Below are 13370 nucleotides of genomic sequence, written 5' to 3' on the forward strand. Positions count from 1 at the left end.
TCCCTCACTTAAACCGGGCTGTGGAACAGTGGTCACATTAAATAGCTCTCCACATGATTTAACAGGAGACATAAATGAATATCCTAACTGTAATAGCCCACAGGAGAAAATACGTCCTATCTTTGCAATCTGAGTATGTTGCCCTATAGCTGATAGGCTCCATCTCTGACACAGTTCCTTCTGGCATGTACTTTGGACAATTGCTCTACCTAATAATTGAAAAAGATACACGAATGCATTATTTCTTTACCTCCTGACACGGGTTATATTACCCAGAAGGACTTGCAGGTCCTCTGCAGAAGAGCAGGCCAGTTTGTACAAATGCTATCCTTGGTACTGTCTATAAGCTGGTTTCCTGGGTTTCTTCACTACTTTCACAGCTAAGCTTCCCTGAAGCATCAGTAGAACAGGTGTTTGGAGCTTGTGCCTGCAAACCTCTAATAGGTTCACAAGATGACCCCTGGAACGGGCCCCTGCCCTCATCACAGAATTATGCCCTTAGCACTTGGGTTGCAAATAATCACACATCCGCAGGCCCAGCTAATGAGAATAAATAACTTCCAGTGTCACCTGACAGCTTTCCTCTCCAAAGAAAGGAAAAACAGCAGCTGGGCTGGGCCAGGGGGACTTGAGACAAGCAGAGCGAGCTGACAGTCCTGAAGCCTCTGGCTTGTTTTACAATCTGCCTTAGGTTCTCTTCAGAGACCTTCCTGCTTTGCCTCTGGTGGGATAGGGCTGCAGGGGAGCCAGAGATGCCAAGGAGGGGGCCCAGGTATGGATCTTTTCCCTCAGACAAGCCAGCTCCTCTGACACCTGGCTCATCAAAAAGCCACCAGAGTCTTTGTTCTCCATCAGGCTCCTAGAGGTCCTGTCCCCAGCCCCAGCCCCAGCCCGCCCCCATGCACTCCCTGGAAGTAGGTGGGCAGAGGGAGGAGAAGTCAGGGTTGAAGCCTTGTCTTTTCTTTTTTTCTTTCTTTCTTTCTTTTTTTTCTTTTTTAATAGTACTTGAGGCTGAACGAGAAGCCACACCTCAGAGTTATTCTAAGAGAGCCAGTTCTCCTCCAATCCAGAGGAGAGCCACGGCTGGGTAGAAGGTGGTGGGGTGAGGAACTCTAAAGGCAGGAAGCTTTGACCAGGCTCCTCCTGCCTCACAATCTTGCTTTTATCCATGTCTGTGCTAGTTTATCATGTAAAACAATTGTCACATCGGCAAGCTCATTTAAAAACCTAATTGGACAAGGACGACTTTTGGAAAATGTGCTTTGGAGAAATTTTTAGTGCTTCCGAGTTTGGTTTATCACCCTGAGGCAGCCGGGGACAAGTGGGAAGAGCACAGGGGCAGAATCACAAGAAGGACTTGGGTTCAAATGCAGCCCGTGTTGATGATACATTGATAGTTCTGGGGTAGGGGAGCAGCTTGACTTTACTCATTTGTGAACTGGCTACCTTTTGGCTTGTGAAAAATGCATGAGAAGATAGATATAACCCAGGAAACCTCTTGGGGAGTACCTGATATAAAGCACTTACTCTAGTATGCATGCGTAGTAGGTTATGCATGAATTGAATGAATAGCATTTTGAGATAACTAGTTAAGAAAGAATGGTTTGAGACTATATTTTATTTGTATAAGGATGAAGTGTGTGTGTGTGTGTGTGTGTGTGTAATACGCATGTGTAAGTATAAATCACTAAGCCCTTATTTATTTGCTCTGTAAAATATTGGGAATGGGAGAAACTCATTGAAATATGTATGTGGGGTCATAGGGAAAATTAATTGGGAAATTAATTTGGGGCTGACAATCTCCATTCATTTAGTCATACAACAAATACACATTAAATGCATAGTATGGGCCACAGATTGTGCTGGATCTTAGAGAAATATGCTGAATAGAACACAGGTGCTGCCTCATGGTGGTCAGAATCTAGAGCAGATACAAGAAGTCCATCATCTGTTGATTTTGTGGTCCATTCAAGCAATGGACATTCGAAGCGTGTGAGAACAGCCACCAAGATCATCTCCTATCTCCATGGATCAAGATGTTGCTCTTCAAGATTACTTAGGACTCAGGTGAAGACATGCACTGAGAATGTCTGATGATTCCACAATCCAGTCTTGGCATATAGCATAGGAATTGGAGAAGAAGATCAGAACTGTTCTTAACAACATGCTTTTGCCTTTATTTAGCCTTGGTTTAAAAGAAATTCTGATTTTGTGTTTTGTTTTTGATTTTTCCTTTCTTCTGAACTACGTCCATTTCCTGCCTGGATACTCTTAAGTAGAGAGCACAGAGAAGTCAGAGAAGAACTCAGATCTGGCATCCTCATGGACTATTGGGAACTCTGACTCTACTCTGGTGGTTTGAAGGTGGGGGCAGGTGCTCCAAATTCTGCATGCAAAAAACTGCTGGGGAAGTCTGGTAAATTGCCAATTTCCTCACTCTTCATTCTGCTGGAGAATAGCTGAGTGAAGTTTGAGAATATGAATTTCTGTTTTCTTTTCTGTGTTGATTTTATGTTATTTTATTTCTTTTACAAGTTTTTATTTAAATTCCAGTTAGTTATTATACAGTGTAATATTAGTTCCAGGTGTAGAACTTAGTGATTCATCACTTATACAGCACCTGGTGATCATCACAACTGGTGTCTTTCTTAACACCCATAACCCATCTGGCCCATTCCCCCCCACTGTCCCATCCACCTCTCCTCCAGTAACCCTCAGTTTGTTCTCTATATAAGGGTTTGTTTTCTGGTTTGCCTCCCTTTTTCCCTCTGTGTTCATGTTTTTTGTTTCTTAAATTACACATATGAGTGAAATCATATGGTATCTTTTTCTAATTTATTTCACTTAGCATAATACACTCTAACCTCATCCGAGTCATTGCAAATGGCAAGATCTCACTCTTTTTGATGGCTGAGTAATATTTATTGCATATACATACGACATCTTCTTTATCCAGTCATCGGTCCCTGGACATTTGGGCTTTTTCCACAATTTGGTTATTATTGATAATGCTGCCAACTTTGGGGTGCATATACCCTTTTGAGTCAGTATTTTTGTATCCTTTTGGTAAATACCTAGTAGTGTAATTGCTAGGTCATAGGGTAGTTCTATAGATATGTCATTTGCAAATAACTTCTCTCATTCCAAAGGTTGCCTTTTAGTCTTCTTGACTGTTTTCTTCACTGTGCAGAAGCTTTTTATCTCAATGAAGTCACAATAGTTTATTTTTACTTTTATTTCCCTTGCCTCAAGAGAAGTACCTAGTAAGAAGTTGCCATAGCCAATGTCAAAGAGGTTATTGTTTGTGTTCTCTGGGATTTTGATAGTTTCCCATCTCACATTTAGGTCTTTCATCCATTTTGAATTTATGTTTTTGTATGGTGTAAAGAAGTGGTCCAGTTTCATTCTTCCACATGTTGCTGTCCAGTTTTCCCCAACACCCTTTGTTGAAGACACTGTCATTTTCCCTTCATATAGTCTTTCTTGCTTTGTCTAAGATTAGTTGACCATAGAGTTGAGGGTCCATTTCTGGGTTTATTCTGTTCCATTGATATGTGTTTATTTTGTACCAGTACCGTACTGTCTTGATGACTCCAGCTTTGCAATATAGCTTGAAGTCCGGATTTGTGATGCCTCCAGCTTTGCTTTACTTCTTCAAGATTGCTTTGACTATTCAGAGCCTTTGTGGTTCAAGAATCTGCATTTTTGCAACCATTGCACATCTTTCTGATGCAGAAGGGGCCCAAAAACACACTTTGGGAAACGCTGGGACAGCATTTACTTTTTTTGTTTGCTCAGATACTGTTGAGGAATCGGAAATAACCCAAAATTTCCACATAGGTCTGTTGCTCTTCTATCATCATATCCAAGTTTGGTGGAGCTTTTATTCTCTTAATGGCTCTTTCTGAAAATGTGCTCTGAAGCAAGCATTCAGAGGATCAAGTGCAATCATTCTTAATTTTGGCTGAATATATAACTCCCTGGAGTCTTTAAGATTCCCAACACTCGGGCTCCACTTTAGACAGGCCAGAACTGGATCATAATCTCTGAGACATGGCCCAGCAGGCAGTATTCTTTTCTTTTGCGGGGGACAGGGGGTGAAAATGGTGGTTTTATTAAAGCACATGAATAGGACTCAAGGGCAGAAAGAGTGGCTACATGTGGATTGTGAGGGGTGGCTAATTATATACTATGGTGTTGGGAAAGGTAAGGAAAAGGGAGGTTTTCAAAAGAACTTTCATATGCTAAAGAGGACTTAGGGGAGACTAGAGGCCTTGCCATTGTCAAGTTAAGGTTGTTTTTCCAGTCTGGCAAGGCTTTAACATTAAGATGGTTGGGAGGGGGGAGGTTGCAGGGTGCTTAGTCTTTGTCTTTAGCTAGACTTCTGCTCCCTCATCATCTTCCCACTGAACAATTTTGACCCTTAAATCTTTAAGTTTGTTGAAGTTTGAAGGTCTCACCTTCTGTAAGTATTTCTGCTGAACAGGGGTGTAGAGATGTCCCTACTTATTATGGGTCAATATTGATCAGCTGGGGACCATATAGGGAAGTTATGAAAGGAGAGGCAGCTGAAACCAACATGGACAACATATATGACTCTCCCTTAGTAGAAAGGATCACCTGTCAGCTGCAAGTTACGGCGTGAAGGAGTCTTGACACTAGGCAGGGAGGAACCAGCCGGTAGTATTCTTAAACCTTCCCAGGTAAGTCCGATGTTCAGGGAAGGATGAGAACTCCTCGGACTTTACCTGCTCCAACCCCTGTGGCTGAAGATGCCCTTTCAGTTCTGCCCCTTTCCCTGCCAATTCACTCACTACCTCTCCTGCCCTTTATTGACCATCTCGTATGTTCTCAAAGACCCCAGGGCAGTTCACTTCCTATGTGTGTTTCCCTCCTTTTGTTCTTCTGTGACTGACCCTCCCTCTCACTTCTTCCAGGCTAGGAGCCCCATGACTTCCCAAGCCTGGGTGACCCTGATGCCTGACAAATATTTGTAGGATACAACTGGATCCATCTAAATGTAAGGCCACATCGTGAGATCTTACTTTCCTTTTTTCTTTTTTTTTTAAAGATTTTATTTATTTATTTGATAGACAGAGATCACAAGTAGGCAGGAAGGTAGACAGAGAGAGAGAGGAGGAAGCAAGCTCCCCACCGAGCAGAGATCATGACTCCAGCAGAAGACAGAGGCATTAACCCACTGAGCCACCCAGGCACCCCTACTTCCTTTGTTTTTCCATGTGTCATTATAATTCTCTCCATGGGAATTAGTTGGTTCTAAAGGAACCCTGGCCAAGGCATTAGTAAGAACAAACAGCAATTCACTGCTTGCTAGCAAACTGTGTGTCTAACAGCTAGAGGAAGAAACTAGACTCAAGCATTCAAACCTCCAAACCCCTTAAGAAATCAAGACTGGTCCTTGGTGTTGTCTTTGTATTGCAAGGCAAGGAGAGGAGGAGCTAGGTAGAGGGCACGTAAAGTGGTGAAGTGTGTGTGTGTGTGTACACTAGTGTGTACACGTGTGTGCCAGTAAGCCCCTGTGTCTGTGATGTGGCTCTGTTTCCTTCTGAATGAACATACCCTTTTTTTTTAGAACATACAGAAGGGATTTCCTACTCCCAAGTCTTTTCCCCAAATTCTCAACATGTTCTTCATTTCCCAGAAAATAACAATCAGTGCAAAAGAGATTGAAGAACATTTTAATTTTAGATTATATCCACTTGTGTATGTTTTATGAAACCCACTATAGCAAGGAAATAACTTACATGAGCCCTTACCTTGTTAGTTTGTCTAATTAGTCTAAAAAGTCTTGAAAAGAATTTCCAGTTGGCATTATTACTCCACTCAAATACCCCTTTGAGAGTGCTCTCTTATAATGCATAGAAATAATTGTCTACCCTCACGCAATTAGTTACAAAACAACTGGCATGTGTAATCAGGGGCCAGTATCATGAATGCAAAACATTTGTACCGTTCAGAGGTAGTTCTAAGTTGCAAATCACCTCTTTGGCAGCAGTTAATTTTTGCAATTAAGATCAGAGAGACTCTCTCTCTGAAAATTCTGTCTTCAGTCGAAACTCTATGTGAAATTATTCTGTGGATGCAAAATTATGTTTGACCCAACACACTCTGATGAAACCTTCCGAATGCAGGGGTAGGGAGGGAGCATATGGAAAACGAGACGAGCAGTTTCCACAAAGAAAGGCTGTGAGCTTTTTGACTGATGAGGAGGGATGACCTGTGGGAGAATTGTGACAAAGAAGAGCTTCCTGTGGTGTGACCCACATAAATTTAACTTCTGAATACAGATTCAACCTCATTAGAATTTCCGCACAGGACGCTAAAGTGAAACTTTACTGATCAATACATATGACCCAAGGGCAATATTTGTTCCTTTCAATATCCTTGGATCTATTTGGTCTTTCTTGCCCTAAACTTTGATTGGACCAAGAGCCTGGGGGATGGGATTGAGAAGCGCTGAACTGGCCTCACTAGACTGAGTCATCATTCCCCCCTTATGTCAACTTACTTCAGCTATTCTTTTGACTTTGGGCATTGCAAAGATTATTCTTAGTCTTTTTAAGTCCTGAGAGGGCAGAGCACTGCAAATACCACTTTGCTTTACTGACTGATATATGGCTAGAAATATTAAACAGGTTAAGTAACTTTCTGGAAACATGCTGAGTGTTCTTCAACTACACGAGTGTAACGGTAAGGCAAAGTGGTCCATAGTACAAGGACAGTGGCTCTCAAACTGTCACCTGGAGAGCCTGCAAACACACAGACCCTCATGCCCACTCTCAGAGTCCCTTCTGTGGGATGTCTAGGGTAGGACCTCTGAACGTGCATTTCCAACAACTTCCCAGGTGAGACTGATGCTGTTGGCTCACATTTTCAGAATTCCTGGTGTAAGAAACTCCTGGTCACAGCTGCAGCTCTGGGGAGAGACACCGCTTCCCTTTTGGAAGGAGGGGAGAGGTATATGGTGGCAGTGACGATGTCCTAAGGGGGATTTGAAGCTGTGTTCTTCACAGTGTAATCCATCGCCTTCTGGGACAGTGCAGGGGAGGGGAGGAAAGATCAAGAGTTTTCCGGAAAAGGTTTTCTTAATTGTTAGTGAGGAGAAAAAGACTGAAGATCTATATACTAGATTCCCCTGGTAAGGTAACAGAACATGATAAAATGTAGTTGTGCTTATTTTCTGAAAACCTGGGTCAGCTATTTCAAAACAATCCTAAGATAACTAGATAGATATGTGCAAGTTTTAGGGTTTGGGGATAGATGACTCAGAAAGTCATCCCATGTGGTAACTCGAATCACCAACAAAACCCCAGATGAGAGCTCAGCAGTGAGGCGAATGGCCAGTCCTTCCTGGCCAGTCCTTCCTCCTACTGCGCACGGAGACTGGCGGTAGGATTCCTCACAGAGCGTGAGAGGAATGGCTGAGGAGAACAAGGGTCCTGCACACACTTCAATTTTCCCCTCACCTCCCAGGAGCTCAGAAACGCCCACCATCTTCAGCTTCATCTCTTCATTATCATCAAATAATATTTCTTGAGTTTACTCACGCGTGTGGCTCTGTCTTTTCCCATTCTGCTCACATTTTCTTCCTCATTTCCCTTTCTCTTCTTGGCTTGTTCTCAATCTACTGATTTTTTTTCTTCCCCTCTGACTGCCAACTGTGAACATCATCCCCACCCACTCTATCAAGGGTTTGCTTTTTTAGAAACGGGATCCAACTGGAGATGCAGCGTGCCTTGACATGGCTTTTCTCGTTCACAGGCTGGGGCTCACACTTACTGGACAGAAGGAATTTATCATACAGTGAAGCATGCCCCAACTGTGCCCCAAGAATATTAAGTAATAAGCAAAAGAAATTTCCAGATGCCTGTACAATAAAATAGGGAGAGGAGGGAATAGGAAGAGGAAGGGGGAGAGAGACTGACCTTCCTTCTCAATGTCCACATACATGTTTGCAACCTTCCTTTGGAGGACAAAAAGCTTCCTAAATTCCTAAAAGGTCCAGCATTTTGTGAAGAACCATTCTAGTCTGCTTACCTCGTCAAGACATCGCTCATACTGTTCCCTTTGATTTTCATTTTCCAAAGCCAATGCTGAATTCTCTGCCTGCAGTGAGAAACAAAAATAATACAGATAAATCAATGAAACGTTGTGTTAGGTGACAACTTATTCAATACAGTTACTAAATATATCTCCTCAGGATCCAAAACAATCTTTTAGAAGAATCTTTGACAACTTTGCTCTAAGTGCTATTATAAATATCTCAGGGATGACTTCTGTCTTATCAGCTTGTTCACAAAAGTGTATTACCATTTAGAGAAATGCAAGACTTGATATTCTGAACAGGTAGCAAATCAAATCATGGCCTGATGTGAGAGTGTTCTGTAAAAAGATTACCATGTTTATTTCATTCTATGAAAATGTAAATGTAAGAAATGCCTCAATCCACTTCATTAAGACCTGCTACAGTTTCACAACCCAATATTTGTTCAGGCCATAGAAAAGAATCTCAGGTAAATTCATGAGAGCATAGTTCCAAATGCAAACCAAGCATGTTGTTTTCCTTGTTAATCAATGGCTATTAAGCATAAGAATATAACGAGAAATTTAAGAATCGAACTACACTTGAGTATCCACTCCCCCTTTATAAAAATTACAGCTTTCCTGCTCCTCAGAGCCAGGTAGCTATCTGAATGGCAAATAGGTTATTAGAGGAGACTAGGTTGATTATGGTAACCTGGTTACCAGTGGAACAATAAGGAGGAAAACACACTGGTGTAAGCATATTAGGTTTTAGAAGGAGCATGAAATGGTGACATGGGAACTGTCCTCCCCATGGGTGACCTGCGTCCCCTTCAGCTAGTACTGGCCTCCTCTGAGTCTTGAGCTGGGCAAGTTAACCCTTCCCAAAGAAAGCAGCAGTGAGCACACCCCTCTTTTCTCCTTATAGTTTCTTCCTATTTAAGGAAATACAAAACAAAATACCAAAAACTTCCTATTTGGAAATAATTTCAAACTTGCAGATGATTTGAAAGAGTAGTATGAAGAACTCCCACATTCCCTTTCCTCAGATTCACCAGGTGTTAACAGTTTGCCACACTTGAGAGATCACACGATCATTCTCTCTTTCTTTCATCATTTCCCCCTGCAACTTGAAAGGGAGCTGCAGACACGATGCCCTTTGTCCCTAAATTCTTCTGTGTATATTTCCTAATAACAAAAGCACTGTTTTACACAACCACGGTATCATTGTCAAGTTCAGGAAATATTAATTGATACAACACTACAGTCTGATCTTCAGTACCTATTCCAACTCATCCATTGTCCCAATAGTGTCATCACAGCGATTTATTTTTTCAGTCCTGAAATCCATTCAGAGTCAGGCACGTACTACATCTATTTGTCATTCGTAGAGGATGCTGGAACGTTCCAGAACAGTCCTTTATCTTTCATGCTATTAATTTCTTTTTCTGTTTTCATTTCTTTGTTTCCTTCCTTCCTTCCTTTCTCTTACTCTCCTTCTCCTCCTCCTTTTTCTTTCTTGGAAGAGTAAAGGCCAATTATTTTGTGGAATGCCCCTTACTTAGGGTTTGTTTCAAGTTTCCTTCTGCACATGTGGCAGGAGTAGCACATGATGGATGTTGGGTCCTTTTCAGTGCATCCTATAAGAATCATACCATGTCCATGTATCCATTACCGGACATGTTAGCTTGTCCAGTATGGTTAAGGTTACATGGTTAAGGTGGGGTCTGACAAATCTCTCCACTCCAAAGCTACTTTCCTTTTGTACCTAATAAATTGTGCAGAGATGTTTTTAGACTATGAAAATATCATATTTCTCATCAAACTTTCATCAGTTTATCTTAGCAACCACTGATGAATCTTACCTGAATCAATGATTCCTACAGTTGCACATGGTGACTTCTCACTCCATTTATTCCACATACATTTATGAATTTACATTCTATCATAAGAAAATGCTTTTCCTGTTTATTACTTATCAGTATGAATCCACAGATTCTTATATTATTGAAAGGGTTCTCAGTCATTACCATATGTATTATGATGCTCAAGTTATCCCAGCTTTGGAAAGGTGAATGTCTATAACCTGTGTCCTTTTGACTGTTTTCACCACCTTGAAAAGACCTTTTTTTTAGGCTCAGGGAAATGTTCCAAGCCCACTTTTCTTTCTCTTTATGCCATTCCTAAAATCAGCCATTTCTCAAAGGAATTCTGCTTGCTTTTAGTTGGGGAATGATAATTGGAAAAAAAAAAAAAAAGATCTGGTTATTAGTGTATGCCTGTGAGAAGTCATTCTTCCAGTCCCTTTCAGTCAAAGGGTCTCTTTCTCTTCTCACTATACCTATACACACACACACACTCTCTCTCTCTCTCTCTCTCTCTCTCTCCAGCCCCTACAGAACTCCTCTTTGCCTCCCTCATTTCATATTTGTCTTCCTCTTCCACTGTAAGAACACAGGCAGTCATACTTTCACTCGTTTACTCAACCCCACAGTGCATGCAAGATTGCTACTGTATGGGAAAGAGTAGTAAGGATTTGTAATGTTTTTTCCTTTAGAATGTGGGTACACAGTAATGATGCTATGGTCAAAAGTTAGTTAATTGGTCACTGTCACCCATCTCTGTTATTATGCTATTTATTCCTTTGTGCAGTTCAGCTTGTTTCTGACAGTACTCAGATTTAATTTCTCTTCTTCTTGTACATGTCATCTAAATTTCTGAATATAGAAAATATTAATATGATTCCCAAAGTCAACACTATACTAAAGAGACCCTCAGGGAGGTGTCACTTCCTCTCCTACTTCTCCTCCAGTCCCCTCCACCTTTTGCAGTTTCTTTAATAGTGTTTATTATTCCCTTTTAGGTATTACTTTATTACTACTTATTACTATTACTACTACTATTTATTACTATTACTTACTTTATTACTATTTACTATCTAGTTAAAATCGCGTTCCTCGGGGCACCTGGGTGGCTCAGTGGGTTAAAGCCTCTGCCTCAGCTCAGGTCATGATCCCGGGGTCCGGGATCATCTCTGCTCAGCGGGGAGCCTGCTTCCTTTCCTCTCTCTCTGCCTCTCTGCCTCCCTGTGATTTCTGTCTGTCAAAATAGATAAAATCTTTAAAAAAAAAAAAAAATCGTGTTCCTCGGTTCCCTCCAGTTACAGGTGCCACAATCATTTCTCCCCTCAGTTCTTCTTCCTACCAGTCCTCTTGTCACATTCTTTTCTACTTTATCAGCGTGTTTCACTGTTCATGCACCCTGTTCCTACTCTTATTTTAACGTCTTTACCATATGATGATTGGAGGATGTTGGTCTTATATTTCTCTAGCATCCTAAAATTTTCCCTCTTCCTTTCCTCGGCAGAACCAGATATTCCAATGGCACCTCTTCTTCTCTCTTGCTTCCTTCTCCCCAGAAACCTTGCTTCTCTGAGATTGCGCTCCCTCCCCCCAACTTTCAAGCCCTGCCCTGCATACATAGACAGCACTGGGCACATCGAGTCTCCATTTGTGGTCAGTACGAGGAGCGCTTTGTCCCCACACTCTGCCACCACCCTCTCCTGGGACACAGAGGCTTGTAACCACAGCTCTGTGGGTATTTGGTGTTTGTCTACTGAACAGTGATTTGAAGTTCGAATGTTCCGTTTTCTGGTAACGTAGAAGGTACGGGTTGTATGTGGTTTTATTTGTGCCTCTGATGTCTGCAATATTTTCTCTGACGGGTATCTAAAAAGCTCCAGATTGAGGCCAGTTTGTTATTTTCATCTACAGTGAAACTTAGATAAAGTAATCAAATGAAAATGGGGGGAAAGTTCAGGGAAATTGCTAGCAGAAGCCTTTTGGTAAGTGCTCTTGCCACTGTTGGATCATCTTGACCTATTCCTGGTTCACGTCTGTGGATTCAACCCCTGTTTCTTCTTCAGGTACCAGTTCCAATACTTGGCTTTGACTTCTTTCCTCTGACCTGGTCCCTGTTTCAGCATCCACCCAAATACATCCGTCCCTGCGGTCCGATCCTGCGATGCTCTTTCCATTCTTGTCATGGGCAGACATCTCCCACGCAACCCAGCGAAGCTATCCTCAGGCTGATCGGCTGTTTGGACTTATTCAATATTGGTTATCCCTGGACTGTTTCTTCCTACCTCCAACCCCCCACTTTCCAACACTCAACTGAAAGCTGTTTCCTTATTGCTTGTTGCTGTTTCCTTCAGGGATGGTTGTCGTCTGTCACACCGAACCTCTTTCATACCTGCGGCTGGTGTAACGTCTCTGGTCCTCCCTCAGCCCAGGCGGGAGGGCAGGCTCCAGTTTCTAGCCCCATGGTTGCAGACTACCTGGCATACCCGGTTATGAAACCTTTAACAAGCCATTTGAGCTTGCCGGGTTCACGGTTCCTTAGGCAATAAATGAAGGGAACAGCCTAACCAATCTACAAAGTGACTTCCAGTTCAAATATTTGGATATCGCGAATCACAGGGGAATGGCTCGAATTCCATTTCTATAAAGTCGCTGCTTTCTTCAGAGAAATTGAGCTCGCGTGGGGTCTGCTGGTTTCAGGAAGGCGACAGCACAAAGGATAATGGGAAGAGATAAAGGAGAGAATGGCAATGCCAGTTTACATTGTTTTCACTTTAAATGTCTTGGAAAAAATGGGTAAGGAAATAAAGCTGAAAATGGGAGTTGATATGGGATGTCTCTATCTCGCTCCTACTCACAATATCATGTTGCAATAACACTACAATCGATCCATTCAGATAATTACCATCATTATACCACTTACATTACTTGCCTCACGTTTATTGCTCTGACAATCTATTACAGGCAAGCAAATTAAACACCTAAAGGGTGCTGGGGAAGACACTAGTCGTCACAGTTATGGTGAATGTGCTCAGTTGCAGATACCAATTTAATTGATGTAATCCTACATATCCCAGGGGACAACAGAGATATTAACAATTATGCCAGTGAAGTTAAAATAATCTTGAACTCGTGATCTCCTTTAATCCATTTGCATTTATTAGAAATTCAGGATTTACCTGCTACCAACACAAGGCAACAAGGGAAAAAACAAAAGGAGGATGAAAACAAACCTTAATTAAATGTGATTTAAAGAAACAGTAAATCATTTTATGGCAAGAATGAAAAAGGACAAGGTTTAAGAGGAAAAGAGAAGAAATATGTGTCACTATTGAGAATTACGGGAATGACAACACAGGTCTTTTCTACTTCAAGAAATTATGTTATTAAATCAGTATACCCAGAGGATGTAATTAGAGCGTGCAGGCTAAATGTAACAGTGGGTCTCTGTGTTCAGCTTTGTCTTCT

The 13370-nt window shown here is 41.8% G+C and overlaps 1 protein-coding gene across 8 annotated transcripts in view; it reads right to left on the reverse strand.

Moving 5' to 3' along the window:
• NCKAP5 (NCK associated protein 5) overlaps nt 1–13370 on the reverse strand; it is an 891925-nt gene that overhangs the window by 196908 nt on the left and 681647 nt on the right. For all 8 annotated transcript variants that reach the window (XM_059166690.1, XM_059166689.1, XM_059166694.1 and 5 more), the window contains one exon: nt 8059–8127. In XM_059166690.1, the coding sequence (XP_059022673.1) occupies nt 8059–8127 (69 nt within the window). The remainder of the gene's footprint in view (nt 1–8058; nt 8128–13370) is intronic.

Source organism: Mustela lutreola, chromosome 3 (genome assembly GCF_030435805.1).
Source record: "Mustela lutreola isolate mMusLut2 chromosome 3, mMusLut2.pri, whole genome shotgun sequence".
Lineage (NCBI taxonomy): Eukaryota > Metazoa > Chordata > Mammalia > Carnivora > Mustelidae > Mustela > Mustela lutreola.